Source organism: Loa loa, assembly GCF_000183805.2.
Source record: "Loa loa unplaced genomic scaffold supercont3.6, whole genome shotgun sequence".
NCBI lineage: Eukaryota > Metazoa > Nematoda > Chromadorea > Rhabditida > Onchocercidae > Loa > Loa loa.
Genome location: NW_018108186.1, coordinates 480,646 through 498,899, shown reverse-complemented (window position 1 = coordinate 498,899; position 18,254 = coordinate 480,646). Strand labels below are relative to the sequence as shown.

The 18,254-nt window shown below is 33.1% G+C and overlaps 3 protein-coding genes across 3 annotated transcripts in view; 1 reads left to right on the top strand and 2 right to left on the bottom strand.

The window, feature by feature from the left end:
* Window positions 1-1,448: 1,448 nt before the first annotated feature.
* On the bottom strand, window positions 1,449-1,637 carry LOAG_06206 (hypothetical protein; the record flags this gene model as incomplete). Its single annotated transcript, XM_003141742.2, has 1 exon — window positions 1,449-1,637. One exon carries the CDS (start codon window positions 1,635-1,637, stop codon window positions 1,449-1,451), a length of 189 nt encoding a protein of 62 aa, XP_003141790.2.
* A 259-nt stretch (window positions 1,638-1,896) lies between these two features.
* On the top strand, window positions 1,897-6,434 carry LOAG_06205 (hypothetical protein; the record flags this gene model as incomplete). The annotated part of the gene is made up of 10 exons (XM_003141741.1): window positions 1,897-2,020; window positions 2,166-2,412; window positions 2,720-2,871; window positions 3,003-3,173; window positions 3,246-3,333; window positions 3,663-3,777; window positions 3,888-4,031; window positions 4,137-4,347; window positions 5,950-6,046; window positions 6,302-6,434. The coding sequence occupies 10 exons, from the start codon at window positions 1,897-1,899 to the stop codon at window positions 6,432-6,434; spliced, it is 1,482 nt and encodes a 493-aa protein (XP_003141789.1).
* A 1,798-nt stretch (window positions 6,435-8,232) lies between these two features.
* Window positions 8,233-18,254, bottom strand: part of LOAG_16516 (beige/BEACH domain-containing protein) — a gene marked incomplete at its 5' end in the record, with an annotated part of 23,070 nt that continues 13,048 nt past the window's right edge. The window contains 21 exons of the mRNA XM_020449169.1: window positions 8,233-8,729; window positions 8,962-9,033; window positions 9,362-9,515; window positions 9,767-10,004; window positions 10,121-10,216; window positions 10,614-10,745; window positions 11,127-11,315; window positions 11,529-11,702; window positions 11,998-12,154; window positions 12,457-12,658; window positions 12,992-13,212; window positions 13,902-14,030; window positions 14,397-14,518; window positions 14,761-14,913; window positions 15,204-15,380; window positions 15,680-15,883; window positions 16,275-16,400; window positions 16,702-16,844; window positions 17,331-17,478; window positions 17,687-17,779; window positions 17,952-18,122. Of these exons, the coding sequence (XP_020307356.1) occupies window positions 8,603-8,729; window positions 8,962-9,033; window positions 9,362-9,515; window positions 9,767-10,004; window positions 10,121-10,216; window positions 10,614-10,745; window positions 11,127-11,315; window positions 11,529-11,702; window positions 11,998-12,154; window positions 12,457-12,658; window positions 12,992-13,212; window positions 13,902-14,030; window positions 14,397-14,518; window positions 14,761-14,913; window positions 15,204-15,380; window positions 15,680-15,883; window positions 16,275-16,400; window positions 16,702-16,844; window positions 17,331-17,478; window positions 17,687-17,779; window positions 17,952-18,122 (3,228 nt within the window). The 3' untranslated portion in view covers window positions 8,233-8,602. The remainder of the gene's footprint in view (window positions 8,730-8,961; window positions 9,034-9,361; window positions 9,516-9,766; window positions 10,005-10,120; window positions 10,217-10,613; window positions 10,746-11,126; window positions 11,316-11,528; window positions 11,703-11,997; window positions 12,155-12,456; window positions 12,659-12,991; window positions 13,213-13,901; window positions 14,031-14,396; window positions 14,519-14,760; window positions 14,914-15,203; window positions 15,381-15,679; window positions 15,884-16,274; window positions 16,401-16,701; window positions 16,845-17,330; window positions 17,479-17,686; window positions 17,780-17,951; window positions 18,123-18,254) is intronic.

The window sequence follows — 18,254 nt, the reverse complement described above, 5'->3', positions numbered from 1 at the left end:
GGATGATTGCAGGTCTATATATTAGAGTGATTATGGTTTTGTTCCAAAATATCATATAATATGATGTCGAAATGGGAAGAGTAATGAAAGTTTAATGTGAAAATGAAATTGTCACCAATATCAAGTTCTTCGTCGTTGGAAAGTTTGTGATAACAGTATCACCTTAAGCTGATAAAGGCTTGATATTATTTAAGTTTTTAACAAAAAAAATCATAAGGAATTTCAGAGGGGTTTTTTTCGAAATTATCAAAAAGTTTCATCAAGCAATTTCCTTTTCATTTTTAGTAGTTTGTGTATAAGCTTGTTCTTTGATGATCGCTTGTAATTTAGGATAGCTCAAAGGGACAGAAGGATAAATTGAAGACGAATGAGCATTATTTCATTTCCTCCATCCATCTCTTCAGCATTCAAATAATGTAATTACCGGATGGACAACTTGACATCGCATTATTGTTGCCGATTGCTTACAAATACAAATGCACCGCCTGGCATAAAAATTATAGATCTACCACAATTATTATCTGGTAAATTTGCCGAAATTTAATGAAATTTTTATTTGATTATGGCAAATTTTTGTTGCAATTAAAGGAATACACAAAACTTTCTGAAGGAACCAACAATATAATACACTTTGTATAGTTGTGGAAAGCCAAGAAGGATATCTAAAATAGAATTCAAAAGTATTCAAAATATTTTAGTCACACGAGATCTTGCAAATACGTCTTATAATGCATATCATCTAAAAATGATTGATTGCATTATAAGTCCTGATACATAAAAGTAAAATATATTATATTCAATCTTACTATAAGTTTGACTTTACCAATGATTTGAATGCAATAAATTTCATATGGGCTTAAAACTGTAATTGTTTGAGCTAAAGTCTTATCTGTTATTTTTAGATGAAGAAAAAAAAATATTCTGTGAATTAGAATGTCTAATGAAATTGTAAATTGAGCCCTGTGCCTTAAAATGTGTTGTACGGACTGATGAAATGATATTGGCTACGAGCGCTGACCAGGTTAATCACACATTAGGGATTGAATTTTAATACTCTTCAAATCTCGTATTTGAAAAACAGACAAAAGTAAAATAAGCCAAGTTGCGAGAGTTCAGCCATCAATTCTAAGCAGCAACTTTTTAGTAACTGTCGAAGAAATGTGTTAACCTCTTTATTAACTTGGTCCTAACCACTTCATCAGTGGAGAAGAGGATGGTAAGTTACATTACGGTGGCAAAAACAAAAAAAACAATTATAATAAGAGTTACTCTAATAAGGTTAGGTTTGCTTGGTTAAAAATCGGGCTTAGCGAGATATTTACTCGAGGTCAGGCAAAGTTTTGATACCATTGGAAAGAGCACTTTTTCAAACTTTTTCTTGGAGCATAGTCCACTGCAAGCGCTTGGTCAAATGCCAGGAGTGGTCATCCATCATTGACGTCTATGCCTTATGACAGCCAATAACATAGCAGCGGCCAAATGCTGTGCGGTGCATATAAGCAGCATGCTTTCACTTCTGCTATGTCGATGTTGCCACCGTTGCCACCTACCTTCCTCTCGAGCAATATCGCCTGCTCTCTGCTTCTGCTCTGTGGCTCTTTACTTCCTGCTTGTTGCTCCTGAGCTAGGCTACCCATTCTTCTACCATACTGTAGCATTGTTCGGTTCGGTGCTGCATTCCTTTTACATTACATCTGTCATATTAGGCTATCCGATTGATGCTGCTGATACGACAACTTTCAACCTTTTATGGTTTAAAATTTATCATTCACCGTATCAATCTAATCCAATCCGATCTTCCTGAATATCGTGAACTTCACCTTTGAATTCTTCATAACTTTTCTTCACTTACTATTTCAATCATTTCCTAAATTTGTTTTGTTTTTACAAATAATTATGAATTCCTCCGAATCGCCAACACAGCTAAGTTCTAGCGAGCAACTTCAAGAACAACCACTCAATTTTTCAACTAATTCCACTAATGATAATATAATGTCAGCAGCAACGACACTTTGGAAAGGTATAAATACGACAGAGACAATTTTTTAATAAAATATGTACAAGGAAACTAAATTCAACCATTTAACAATTATTCTGATGTAAATAAGACCATATTTAGTACCATTGACCTATCTTTTCTTTCATTATGAAAGCCATTTTTTCAGCAGAACTTGAAATTTCAAATTTAGGACAAACTGAGAAACACAATTTTGTTGGTCAGTGCAGCACTGCAGCTCCCGACATGAACGCAACTTCAGTTCCGGTCCCAACTCCAAGATCCCTGTTCACTTATCAACCCCCAATATTTATGGCACCAGGATTTTTGCCATCATCTTATATGTCCTCATTTGCTGCTGCAGCTGCGATGTCAGCCGCGATGAATGCCGCGGTACATCGTCTGCCACATCAGTTGTAAGTTGAGCATTTGAAACCTGATATTTAAGAACTTTTAAGATTTCTGGAAAACTCTGCTTGAAGCTTATAAAATTTTCCTCAGAAAAAGATTTGCCACTGAAGACATTCTGAATGTTTCGCAAAATTTATTCAAATTAATTAGTTTATGAATTTCAAAAGGTGTACGTCTTGTAGAGACTCTTCCTGTTCAAAATCAAAAATTGATGAAATCTGAACAATTTTTCTGATACTTCCCAAAAAATCTCCTCAAAATTGCAATTTCTTTTTAAGATTTCATGTCATGCGAAGTTCCTTTTTTTTGAAGATCACCAATGAATAATGGTGTGGTAGAATCGGATCCAGCAACAATTTCAGTAAATTCGTTCTGTTCAATGAACACAGCACAGAGTCCGGCGCCAACATCGCCGGCACTTTCCTGTGCCGTTTGCGGTGATGTATCTAGCGGAAAACACTACGGTACTTCGTTTACGTCTTGATTTTTTAAGTTGAATCTCAATTAAAGAGATAAGAGGTTCCGAAGTGATGAAGCGGTTATGTTCCATATTTCTTGGCTCTTTGAATGAATGGTGCGTAAAATCTGTTTACAGGGATTCTAGCATGTAATGGTTGCAGTGGTTTCTTCAAGCGAAGTGTACGACGTCGGCTAATTTACCGATGCCAGGCTGGTACCGGCTCCTGCATTGTTGATAAAGCGCATCGTAACCAATGTCAGGCTTGTAGGCTTAAAAAATGCCTCAATAAAGGAATGAACAAAGATGGTATCATTTTCTTCCAAATTACCATAAACCAGCACCTTTATCGTAATTTTTGCGAATTAATGGCATATTTAGCTGTACAGAATGAACGACAACCGCGTAATACAGCAACAGTTCGTTGTCAGAATGAAACGGATTTTTCGACATCTTCGGGTTTTTGCAAGTAAGTAACATTACATCCATCATATAAAACAGTACATTTGTCAATATGATGCAATAATTGTCTTACCTTTTCAGATCGATTTTTCCATTAATTTTTCTGGTCAAAAGAGCTCAAAATTGTTAACTATTCACTCTTTTGAGAAATCGGAAACCGAGTCTAGATAATTAAGAAAAGATGTGTGAATCAAAAAAACAAACAAAATTTTGAAAATTGGGAATTTTGCTGTACTTACTTTTGACTTACTGACTTCGTACGCTACGCTTGCAGTGTTTAATTCAACCTGGCTTTTTTTTAATACAATGTATTCGCTTAATTAGTAAGTATGATAGTACGGTAACCACGGCACTTTGTGTGAATGGCGAAATACCAGATTCCACTTCCGGTGCACTGATAACAAAAGGCTCTTCCCCGATTAGTGATTCCGGCAAACAGGATTCTTCGGAGGTTAGTTCCTTGTACTTATTCCTGCATCTCGATAGGTTCTTCTTTTCAAGCTGAATATTGCTAATGAATTCAATGATAGACATCTCAAATATTACTTTTGAATCATTTAGGTATTTGGTAGTGAAAAAATCGATGAAATTCGACGTGGCGTTGAGAATGAAAGTGTTCAAGAGGCTTCAACAAGACTTTTATTCTTAGCTATTAAATGGGCTAAAAATCTTCCATCATTTGCGTCACTGTCATTTCGTGATCAGGTGAGATGGGATTATAATTTCATCATTTTTGTGATTTTTCAAAAAAAGTATTGAATAAGTTGCTTTCTATTTTCAAAATATGTGATTAATCCCCGCCCGTTATAGTTGAAATTGCTGAAAGAAAACTGGTGCGATCTTTTCCTTCTCAGTGTATTCCAGTGGTCACTTCCAATGGAGAAATGTCCCTTGTTGAACGCTTTGCAGACTGACCCGTCCAGTTTTCGTTACTTGAATGATTTATTCTTTCGGATTCGTACTTATGGCATCGATCATGGCGAATTCGCTTGCTTAAAAGCTTTAGTGTTGTTTAGGCCAGGTAAACTTTTTCAGATATTCGTTGTGTTAATATGTTTCAAATTTCAATTTTAATTCTAAATTCTATCAAATTTCAACTTTAAGGAACTTGAAACGATAATACTAAAACATCATGAAAATGGGCAGTCAAAAATGAGATCTGCTCCAAATAGAAATAAACGAAGTTCTGGTCCCAATAATTATTGAAAATTTTTAAACTCACTTTTTTCAATTATTTTTGATGTTGCTGAAACAAATTTAAATTCATTTTAAATTATGCAAAAATTTCAAAATGCCATGAAACTGTCAAAAAAATTAGAAATTCCCACAAAAATAACTTTTTGAATATCACTAAAAATGAATTTTCTCATTTTTCGATGAATTTTCATTCCAAATTCTTCACAACATAACTATTTCCTGCATTTTAAATTACAATAAGAAAGAAGTTTGTTTGAACTTCTAGACGTTTAAAATAACTGTGAGCTATTTAGTCCAATGACTGGGAAATCTAAAAGATGAAGCGATAAGGACACATATATATTCGGATCTTTCAGTTTCTTATCCTATCATTTGCCATTTTCCGTTACGACATCTGTGAGCGTCCATTTCTTTCTCTTCTATCAGCCTTACTGTTAAGTTATAGCTAACTATATTCAGTACTCTCTCCTGAATGCAATGGCTATTTTGCAAATTCTGACTTCAGTCATTTCTGGGCGGCTTTGTTTCCACTTCTATAGGAGGAATATTTCAGCTTAACCTCACAACAAAAAATCTCTTGCATTCTTATTTCTGATAACAATGACCAATTCTTATTCATCTACTGTATTTATCCTACAAATAGTAATAGTAAGTAAACAACAAAATTAAAGTGTAATTAATTTAGCGCTCAAAATTTGATTTTGGATTGATTCGACTATAAGATGAGATGATGTCAGTTTCACTGGGCGATTTAATATCCATTTAAGGATTGGATGAATAAAAAGGGAGGAGAAAAGGACAAGAAACAAAAGGGAGACATTGTAAGTGGCAAGATAATTGAAGCAGCGGCAGCCTAAGCTACAGTAAAAGAAAGGGTGAAGTAAAAAGCTAATTAAATGTACTCCCTTTTCTCTGCCCTCCCCATTTTACTGGATAACATCTTCCCTCTTTTCTTAAGAGATTTAATTAAAAGTTGTCAACGTGTTCATCCAACCCTTTCCCCTATTGAAAGTATTTTCCCCAACATAAAGGTAATAAGTAATTTTAATAAATGTCTACTTCCTGAATTTTGACTAGTTTGTAATTAATTAATTGATTAATTTATCATAAGTTTATTTTTCCGAAAAATTTGTTAACGTGCAAGGTACTTTAAAAGTTCTTCAGTTTTCGTTTTATGAAGTATTTGTTAAGGTTACACTAATTCAGAAAAATAAATAAAACATAATAAGTACGAACAATACGGTTGGTAAATTAATATCTTAAAAATTCATTTTACATGTTTGCCCAGAGAATTTGACTTTGTTTTGGTAAAAGCTTAAGTTTTCAGTTGCTAGGTTTTTGTATCGGTTGAATATTTTCATCTTACAAGCTTTTTTTTGACTTTGAAATATCAATGTTACTGTGTACCAATCTACAAATGCTTTAGAAACAAGAGGACTGAAGAATTTAGCTCAAGTTGAAGATCTACAAGATCAGGCACAGCAGACATTGGCCAGGCACACAATGAATTCATCACCAGCAAGGTCTTCCTTTTTTACATTCTTGGCAATTTTTAAGTAGTTGGTTTTCAAATCTTACATTCAGAATTTTTCACTTGAAGTCGAATTTTCACTTTTTCTTCTAAACAAGCACATTTGACAAGTTTGAGACAAGTTAGCCAGATTATTTGCCAAGATCATTTTATGAATATTAAGCACACACACGACAACAACAACAACAGCAACAGATAAAGTTGGAATATGATATATCTCAATTTTGTTCAAAAGTTGCTATTGCAGATTCGGCCGATTACTTCTTCTGTTACCGCTTTTGCGGACTATAAGCGCTGAAAAAATAGAGCGGCTGTTTTTTATGGCTACATTTGGGAACACATCGTTCGACCAAATCATTTGTAAAATGTACAACGGATGAGTGAAAATAATGTTTTTCAAATAAGTGTGCGTTTTTTTTAAAGACTTTTTTCCCAGCCTATTAAACTTTCCACTTTTTTTAAATTGAAAGTAGTGATTTGAAGAAGTAACAGCACCCTTCCAATTTATGCAAGACCAAATCAGTTATCAGCAACATTTTCCACACCATGTACAAAGTCCTCTCCAAATCAGCAAATGTTGGAACGAATGTAAAAGCTCTGGACTGAACTCTGGACTGAAAATTAACGATTAGTCGCATGAAATTTAGGAGGCATTAACACTGATCTCTATTTTTGGGGAAACCATAAGTTGAAAATCAGAATTTTGTACGAACTAAGAATAAACTGAAACAAAATTTAATCATGCCTGGTGAGTGATATGAACCAAAACTATCAGTGACGAATGTGAACTCGAATTCAGACAATTTTTCATTTGTCCCACAGTATTCATCGTGTCCTTAAAATAAAAAAAAAGAAAAAACTGCAGCAAATGGAAGTGAAACAACGATTGGGTTTATAACGATAAGTTATATATTCCATATATCACTAATTCAGTCACGCTCAATTACCGCCTCGGGAATGTGTCACGCAAATATAGAAATTCATTGAGAAATATGCACTCATCGCATGATGATATGTTGTTCCAAGTCATCATAATAGGAGAAACAGCCAAGCTTTTGATGGAAAAAGATTCTTTCTCCCTTTCTAACAAATCTTTCCGTTAATTACTAAGTGAATGTTGTCGGGAAGTATTCTTTCTGTTGCCTTAAATGTTACTGAAGGACGGGATCCTGAGAAAACAAACATTTGTTGAAGCATTTCCTATCTGAAATTAAGTTTAATTTTTTTCTGGAAAACCATGCAAGAATTTAGTTTTAATTGCTCTCAAATTTATTTAGCAATAATGTCAAAAATCACAATTCCTTTAACTGTTTATCTCTCAAAAACACTTAAAAATTTTAACATTACAAAAGTGAATGAAAATCAAATAACCAAAAATCATACTGGAATAAATGAAAACCAAATAATCAAAAATCATAGAAAATAAAATTCGCCTTTTGTCATTCAGAAAAACCACTGATTGCAATTCACGGAAATTTAATAAGCTTTAAATAGTTTAAAAATATACTTGCGAACAGATTTATGTGTTTCATTTTTTTTTTAAAGATAAGTTTCGGAACGAATTACTCCACTGTGGTATTCAAAATTATTTTTGAAAGGGTTTAGTATCCTGAATGTTATAAAATGAAACCGAGAATTTTTCAGTTCTGTTTCAGTAAAAATCGACAGAATTACCGTTAATCGAACGACATAAAACAAAGAGATAAGTGAACGATCCAGAAACTGCGCATTAGCAATGCTTGCAACGCAACAATTTAAACAAAAGAAAGGCAAAACTGGAAAATTAAAAGAAGTACAAGAACAAATCTATCATAAGTTGAGCAAGCTGTAGACCAAACCTGACAGGAAAAACAAAATTAACAAAAGAATAGTATATAAATGTTTTAAAACAAATACCAAAAGTAGATATATATTAAAACAGTATCCATTTCAGCAGTCACTGAAAAAGAAAAATAGAAACCGGGTAAACTGCTTTATGAGGTTCAAAAACTGGTTTTGATCTCAAACAAAATAATTTGTAACTTTTTAGCATCTGATCCTCTCTTATCTTTCATTTATGCTGAAATTACAGTCAGCCTAGTGTAATACTTAATGTATTTATAAAATGAGAAAAGCTAAAAATCAAATCCTGTTTTTAACAACTGATTTCTGCGTCATTGTAGTATAACGCTGTAAAGATGGCAAAGTAATTAATCATTTTGCAGCATTGTAAATACGCAATAATTTGGGGGTAGGCAAAATCAAGTTGATAACTGGAATTAATGTGACCGATTAGAATAGCAAAACGTTATCGGGGTAATAAAGAAGGCGATGGAGGTTATAGAAAGACAACAAGATGAATGATATTAGTGCTGATCGTCCATACATTACTGAATTCCATTTGGTTGAACAAATATTCTACCGACTGATTAGAAATCGTGATTTAGAAAAAAAAAACTAACAGCAACTAGAATGAATATAACAAAAATTGATTTACAGCGAACAGTCAATTTACAGAATATTAAAAAACAGTATGAATGAAAAATTAACGTGTAGCGACACCAAAAATTTACACGTCGTCAATAATCCTCAGTGACGGTGGCCGTTTTGATTGCAGATTTTCTCCTTGCCAGCACAACACTCGACCAGATACGAAGTTAACGAACAATCTCGTACAACGATTCGAAAAACTAATACTAAAAGAGAAAAATGATAGTGATGATAGCATTTGCTGGTACGTTTGCACAGTTTATCAATCAATCCAGCGCTATCTTATCAATTCATTAATTTTAACAAAAATAACAGCTATTGTGGGAAAAGATGAAGACTTCAAAAGACTACCTGAATATTCGTTAATTTTTAGAAGGAAATCAGCTGACTACTAAGATCTGTATAGTTTTTTTTTAAAAAAGAATTGCTCAGGCAAACCTGACAATAGGCTCAAGGAACCGGTAATCGACGATATCACGCACAAATCTCATTGTCCACATATCAAATATTCTGAAACCTTTTGCCGGATTGAAATCTTTTCACAACCCAATTACTGTTATTCGCAAAGTGCAAAAATGATGCCACCTAATTAAAAAAAAGAAACTAATTGATAAAAAATTTTTTGACGCTGGTTTGATTTCAAAATTCTTGTAAAAGTACAAATTTAACTCGGATTTAAAACATAGGTATGGTCATAAGTTTATCTCAGATTCAAGATATAGTGATGATTTACTGATTTACGAAAAGTTAACGAAGTAAATCAATTATATCGTGAGAAAAAGTTGAATATTTTATAACTGTCTACTCCTAGACATGTGCTACAAACAGGATATCATACCTAATCACTCCATTTTGCATTCCCAGAAAAATACAATTTACGGCAGTTCCTTCAGAAAGTGATGTCATAGCAACTGCAGTAACAACGATATCGGTATCGATACTACCGATTTCTAACCCGTTGATAGTCTGCAGTGTTACATGGCTCCCGTAACCTGCAGTTTTGTGCAGTTACATAAAAACAGTAGGGAAGAAAGGACTATTAAACCAGTGATCCTCGTACGTCGACCTTATGAAAAATGGAGATACGAGAAAAACAAGTTTTAAAAGTCCAACCAACAGTTACATGGAAAAGTCACTTAAACAACAATGAAAACCAAAAGAACTTGCAGAATCTAAAGATAAATTTTCGAAATATAACAATCAGATGAAAAGATTTTCAAATATAACAAACAAGAAATTATACCGGAATATGCCACGATAGCCACGTCACAGCTAGTTCGACTTATACAAATGAACTGCACTTCCTTTCCATTACTCGGAACAAGAGTTCGAATATATGATAAACGATTTAGATCCCAAATGCAAATTTTGCCCATATCGCAACCACTAGCCATAACAGCAAAATCACCACAAACTGCTAATGCCTGTACTGCAGCATCGTGAGCGTATAACGTTTTTAAAAGCACAAAATCCTTCACACCCTGCAAAGCAGAAGCTATAAATGAGTAAAACATCTTCCACAAGTCTAAGATCAAGATGGAGCAGGAAAGTAAAAACAAAGAATGGAAAATAAAAGCAAATAATTTAATAAACTTACAAATTCGTTTAATAGTATGCGATAAGTGAGTATAATACCGCATGAGAGTCCCACAAACAGTAAATCAAATGAAACACAATAAGCTGCTGTTACCACCTGATAATCAAATATTTTGCATAAGAAAAATAAGTTAAATTAGTCCATGTGCATTTCTGTTTAAGTTTTAACAGCTTATAAAAAGCATCACAACTGTGTCTCTTATAAACTAAATCGCCAGCAACAATGTATGAAGTGTGTAAGCTTGAAAAGAAGTGAAAATTTCAGCGAATTTCCTTCATTTGGCAGATGTAACAGCGAGGAATAGTATGACTATTTCATTTAGATCAAGCCCTATCACTTTAGTTCCATAAAGGTTAAATTCAAGTTTACGGAAAAAAAAAACAAATAGCTCCTTCCCTGCATATTTTCCAAACATTTTAAGCTATGAAACATAAGATTCCAACATATACAGTAAAATACGGCACAGTCATCAAGACAAGAAAAAACAACTTACATTATAGGTATTATAACTGGCCAAATCCCACCATAGTTTCGGTTGGTGAAGACGCAATCGAAGTATTCCATCATTGTACCGCCATGTTACCAATCCATAACTACAGAGATCTCGTATTCGGACTTCTCCATACTGGAAAACTTTATATTGCTAATTAGTGGAAAAAACATTAATAAAATAAGAAGAAATAAAAAACAATACTTTTCCTTCGCAGTTTAATTTTGCTAAGGATGTTTTACCAGTCGTCAAATATTTCTGAAATAACAAGGCTAACTCCTGACTCAATTAAGCATTGTCTTTCTAAAAAATTCTCATGAAAAAAAAAATGTTTCATCCAATTTCCCATTGATTGGATTATAATTAGTATGTATCTTAAACCTTACAAATAAAAAAAAGCGTGCAAAGTTAAACCTTACAAATAAAAAAAAATAAAAACAAATAAACCTTACAAATAAAAAACTAAACTTTACAAATAAAAAAAATCAAAAAAAAAAGAAGAAAACTATTTCAAACCTTATAAACAAAGCATGTATTGCTCGGAAAAGCAAAACAAGTTCCTTCTGAGAATGCAACAAGGCGACCAGAACAATTATTATTATACCGTAGTTTTTGATTTAGAACGACGACTAACTTTCCTAATTCAGAATCCGGACTCCCGACAAATTCACCCCATCGTATCCCTTTGACCGTATCAAGTGGGCTCTGAAAATTATATCCGAGTTTTGGTTTCAGCAACATCAAAGGTAGAGTGAATCGGCGTCCAACAGTGATATGCTATTGGTAAGAATATCTAATTCTGGATAATTCAAAGCTTTATATAACAAAACATCTTCCCTTTTTACTGTTCTCAGTCATCCGAATTTGCTGGGTAAGGAAAAGATTCCTAACACACCGAAAAAGTTTTTGAAATTTTACCAACGAAGATTTGGAGGTATTTTGATGTAGTTTCCCATACAAACGTGGAAGATGAGGTGAATGAAAAAGCTGCAATGGCATTTGTCCATAAGTTTGTATCATAGCTCGTAGTGCGGAGGTCGATAAATCATCAGATTCGTCATTTATACCATTCATCGTATTCATCCTGTACGTCTATAATGTCATCAGTTATGATCCAAATTTTGTAAATAAATAAATGTAAAGAATGACATGACTAGACAATGGACCCAGTTCGACTGTTAATATCACCACAACAGCGGTCATTTACGAAGTCATAGAAGTGGTCAACCAAAACTCACAGACAATGCACAGAAAGAACAGCCAGTAATCAACCACTCAGAACACATCTCCCCTCCTTCTTTCAGTATCCACGTTGTCAATAATGTGGGAGGAAAAAAAGATTAGTGACAAAAAAGAAATGAACAAATCATAAAACTATGCTAAATACCGCGGGATGAAACACATTGATTGCATCGATCGCAGCCTTTCCCGTTTGCTTATAGCCAAAAATGAGATCAATCCAGTAATTCAGCGTTGATGAAACAACAGACGATTCAAGTGCCTGTCGATGAATAAGCACAAATAAACGTGCTGATCCCTGGCACCTAAAATAATCCAAAGAGATAACTAAAATATACATGGCATTTTAGCATTCTATTAAGTAAAAAAGAAATATAATACGAGAGAGGTATTAGAGTAATCCAGGATTTCGAACTTATTAAATACCTTAGTGTCATCTCGTTTTGATAACTTTTCTAGTAACCTGTCACTCATTCAAATACCACTCATTCAAATACTATTCAAATATCACATTTGGAGCAATTGAATTTCCACGGCGTATAAATTTTTGAATTTTAACGGTCATGATCGAGATGCAAAAATTAGAAATTTACAACGAATTCGATACCATGTCGGCAGAATAACATCGTCCACAATATCGCCATTTTGGCGTACTCCCAAATTCAGCTTTTCTTTATTCATCAAAAAATCAGGCAAATAGAAGAATTCAGGGATAAGTTCCTTAAAATCAGTGGTTGAATCAAAGCTTGCCAAACGCCATGTGGTTTCAATTGAATTGAATAACCGATCAGCAATGTCGAAATTGTTGTCTATAAAGTGATAAGAACGATCATGAGGTCCAATTAATTTGGAGCATTTAACAGCCATTTTTTAATGAACTTTCAATCCAAAGATTCACCACTTCTTTGAAGACTCGAAGTTCGTCAAAGACGGATTAATGCAGCTCACGCGCATTTCTTTTGGTTTTTAAAAACCTTTAATCGAGTCTCGATCACAGGCATAACATGATCATTCGTTGGAACTTATTTATCAGAGTGATGTGAAGCGTATTGAAAAAAAACATACGTTTGCTGATATTGGAAGTTTGGTTTAAAAAATCACAGGTCAAAAAAAAAAAAAAAACCAAAACCAAAATAATTTACCTTGATATTCAAGTGCAATATCAGTGAATGGTGGTAATCTAACAAGATAATGTGCAACGATGCCAATATTTGAATAATGGCTTCCATAATGATAAGGCCCAAACATAAATGGTGAACAACCAGGGGATGCTTGAACTTCTTCACGAGCTAGATAACTGTATTTTCGGAGATAGTATTCTTCTAACCGTTTATCCTGAACTGCCATCGGGCGGCTTAAATCCCTGCAATTTGGGCGTGAGATTGATAGATGGCATACGGAATACTTAAGCTTGCAATACTTTAGTAAAAAGATATTATTTCAATGCAATTCATTTCGACAATATTCATGATATTATTATTAAATAATGTAGCTAGATTTGCTTTCGATTTCTTCAGAACTTCACAACACATTTAGTAATATATCGCTTCATGCATCTTCCTACATTCTTATTACTAAAAGGCACTAGCAATGAGTAAAGTTTAAGAGTAATCTACGAAACATGTTAGAGTCACTATGTGGCTAGGCTTGCGTGGTTCCCTTGTACTTGGTACCTTCTCGGACAAAAACTGTAAAATCTTCGTGGATAAAAAATCCCATACACTGGAAGGTAATCAAAGCGTGCTGTAATATTAAATAAATCTGTTTTACAAAACCCATCAAACAGTGATAAACAATGCTAATCAATTTGTCAATTGAATACTAAATGAGCTAATCATCTCGAAGTTATCAACTGAACGTCTACCATAAACCACACCTACTTCAATTTTTCTTCAAAAGCTTCCAGAGTTATCTATCAAAGTTGTACCACAGTCGTCTCCTTATTACAGCTGTAATGTTAAATATCAAGCGTTACCTTAATATGATTCACACTCACCTTTTTAATGACAATAAACTTTCAACCCATCACAACCTAAGAAAATTTAAATTAACCTAAATGACACTGGATTTTTGAGGTTCAATACACTGGATTTATAGTCTGACAAAACAAATGGAAACACTGGGTACTGCATGAGATCATTATACGAACGACCAGCCAATTTGTTTAAATGCATCAAGTATCTGAAATAAAAGGAGTCACAAAGCAACTGAACGATCAACGATGATAGTTTTAATTTTGAAACTGACGGTTTCAGAAATTCATTTATTAGACTCTAACTTACCTGACCACCTGTCAGATTTTGGAGTAACTTTAATTGCTGACAAAGTTTTACCTTGGATTTCAAAGCATGTGCTGCTGTTAGAGAATAATGTTTTGAAAGTGGAAAACTAAACTAGCGCAAATCAAATTAAATATTTCAAATTAAGTTCCATCAAACTTGAACAAAATTCGCCTTGCAATTCGAACTTTCCCTGACAAAAAAGAATTAAACCCCAGTTAATAAAGAAACACAGTAAAACAGATTAAGTCTTGTAACAGAAACTAACTCGAAATTGGTGATAGTTCCTTCCCGCCACAATTGTGCGGTTGATTGTACAGATACGTCCGAAAAATCAGATAACTTACATAATTCGGATGACAATATTTGCAAACCGAATTGATCGCGCTTCTGAAATACAACTTCTTTGGATAATGAACTATCCAAGAATGAAGTTCTTAAAATATCTTGGAAAATGTTCCGAGGAATTACTTCTGATCAAAGAAATTGAGCTGATCACAGAGAATAGAAGAGAAAAAAAATCAGAATGCTTGTGAAAAAGCAAACATTCCTTTTTCATAACAAAGTGAAATTGGTTTAAGACAGAGGAAAACGAGTGAAATTTATCCTACTGGTAGTAGCTGAATACTGACCGCTTGTTCCTCGAAAACAATCAGATAAGTTTGGCCATCTGACAAGAAAATTTCCAAAGCGATATCCTTCAAAAGATGATGCCGTTTATAGATTTCAACCAGATCTCTATAGCTCCATCGAACAAACAATGTATTTGCACGATTTAATCTCTTCTAGAAGTGAAATCGTTCAATAAACAAGAACAACAACACTTCTAAAACCAAATAACGCAGAAAACAAGAACATGAATAAAGAAACGTAAAGTCGTTTTATGTGATTCTACTTCAAAAATTCAAAGTAATCTATGGCACGTAACATCAAGAATTCTAACAAAGAATTTGTCTTGTTAAGTCTTCACAGACTAAAAACAAGAGTAAAACTGAATATTTGATATGTTTTCATAACAGTTCATCAAACAGATCAGCTGATAAATAAAAGTACATCAGCAAAGCAAAAAGCAAACCTGTACGGATCTTGTGTAATCACTGTGAAAGTAAAATTTTTTGTCACCAGCAAGAATTTCACCGCTACTTTCAACCGTCGATCTCACAATCACAGCCGGTAGTGATAAGATAATACGTTCACCAGGTACTAAACCATCTTCTAAGCTCAATTCATTCATGTTTCCTCTTAGATCGTTCTACAAAAAGAAATACACAAATCTAGTGTATAAATTAATCTCTTAACTTATTTTATATTTAACTATACAATTCCTAGCGTTTTAGGCATTATTGAACTGCATCCACTACGATATATATTAGTACAGATATTATTAATAATAAAGTCCCAAATCAATAGAATGTTAGAAGAAAATAAGTGGCTTATTGTAGCGGCTTAATTTTTACATCTTTTTCCAAGAAAGGAAAGTGGAAAAATTGCTTGGGATTTTATACAGTTTTCAATCGTTCTATGAGGATATTATCTTTGCTTTAAACTAACCAATAAATGAAATAGAGGGGGAGATTCTTCTCGTTTTTTGATCTTGTTTATCGATTGTGGTCGTAAAAATTTGATGTCAAAGGACAAATGTGAAGATATCAATCTACGACGCTCTCTGTTTGGTCCTTCTGTAGGGTCAAGTGCCCAACTTGATGGCCATGATTTTGGGTCATGAAAAAGACCTTCTGCATGACAAAGTTCTGTCTGTAATATTGGATGTTTTTATAAAACAGTCAATAAAAACTGATGTAATTGACACAGCAGTCCTAAGAAGTCTGATGACATAATGAAATAATTAAAAGTTTTAAGAGTTCCACATATTACTTTTCCTTCACAATGTTTATGATACTTTTGTTTAAAACTCCTGTGTATCTGCGATACGCTTTCTTTGATAATTTAAGATGATGAGATCAGCAATTCATTAGTAGACAGACAAATACATGATACGAGTTATATCTTGAGAGAGTACGAGATGACAAGTTACATTTGTTTAGAAAGTGAGTAGCTCGAGCTGTACAAATTACCAACATATGAGTGTCTAGTTAAGCAACCACCTGCAAAGAATCTCTAATTTTGATATACTAAACAAAATCACCAATAAGTTGTCCAAAAATAGCTCAGCAGCCACATTTTTTAGTTCTGATTCTTGATAAGTTTTCATGAAATTTCTTCGCAGCGAATTTTGGTCTTCCACAACTCGACATGTTATTTGCATCGCTATCTATAATTTATAATAATATACAGCACAAACTAAAATGTAATTAGCTGAATACAAATATCTCAATTAGATGAAAAGTGACATAAAGTTAGGTGATAAGCAGCATTCTACATTTAATGTAATGTGGTGCGATGTCGCTTCACGTCATGAGGAAAATCACTTCACTTATTCACAATATTTATTCGAAAAACCGGAAATCAGGATTTGAATGAAAACATCTAATTAAGGACCGTATAAAATTGAGAGAGTCGCATAAAAGTTAAGCGATTTAATATTTCTAAAATAACCAAAAGAAATTTTAAACCTCGCTTCGAATCCTTATTTGTTGTTTCTCTTTAGCAATATAACGCGCTGCCCTTTGTTGTAGCTTTGCTAAAAATTTGTTACGGTATTCCAGATAGCCATGAACAGCCAATGATTCATCCACATTCAAAGACGTAAATCGATCTAGAAACGAAATTTGCAAACTACAACGTCAAAAATACCTTGTTAAACTATGTGTTGAATATATGAAAACAGAGGCTCAACAATAATTAGTTTATCTATCCTTCAAGTTACACTAGATTAATAGTACCGACTGATTATTTCCCATAAATGCATAAGAAAATTTACTCTAATTAAATTTACTCTACTTTAAAATTCACTTTAACTTCATAAGAATTTACTCTTCTTTAATATTCTATTTAAGAAAAAAGTAAAAATTTACTGTTTTTCTAGATTCATCTTTTCAGTCACGTCTTTTCTACCGAATACGGCCTTAGTATTACGAATACAGAAGTGGAACTTTTTTCCGGCAGTGCATTGAAATATAAAAGGGGCCTTTTGGCCTCAAATTCTAACAGTTTTAATTATAAGGTGATAGGTATCCCTAAAGAAGTGGAACGTGAAATGAACATCATTACAAATGTGATTCTTGTGAAAAAAATTTAATACCGGCATCTAAAGTCGCCAGAGGAGATTCAATCTGTAATTTTCTTAAAAATCTAATTAAATTTTCAATATCTCTCTGAATATTCAAATCCTCGACAGTCTCCAACAATGCCAATTCGTGCAACGACAAATTTAAAGCACAATGATATTCCTTAAATAAATCGCAGTGAAAACCCTTGAAAAAGCAGTCATGTTTCCGTATTCGAACAGAAACTGTGAGTAATTCTAATCTTAAAAATGAAATCTAAAAAATCTTTTTTTAATTAACTTCAATATATGAATTAACGACAAATTCTAAAACTATAACTGTTCGGTTAGAGATGTTGTTAGATATCAAAAAAAGAAATTTCTAAACCAACCAGATTAGCACCAAGAAAGAATTTCAGGTGCTTCCTGTTTGACATTAATGTCTCTACAATCATCATACGTTTTTTCATTTCCCAGCTGTTTTCCTGGAAAAATTATATAAATTTCACATTTCTATGACTAAAAAGTATAAAAACCTCTCATCAAATATAAATTTTAAAAAAAGTGGGCAAAGGAATCTGTCCTTTCAACTTATTTGAAAGAAATTTGCTTTATTTTTGAAATCTGTTCTTTAATATTTTATAAAAGAAAACCAACATTTCCTCCTGTATTCGGCTTGGTGCAGTTCCATTTGTTAGCTTTTGCTGATGCCGGAAAAAGTATAAAGGCAATAAGTGGACCAAACAAATGTCCGACACGCTCGTGACATGCGTTTATTAAACGTTGTTTTTTGTTAAGATGCACAAAAGTTATTGCTCGAGTGTCATCCTGAAAGGAAATAACTCTTTTGTCGTTAATAGGCATTAAAGTAAAAGTACGTATATATATATATATATATATATATATATATATATATATATATATATATATATATATATATATATATATATATATATATAT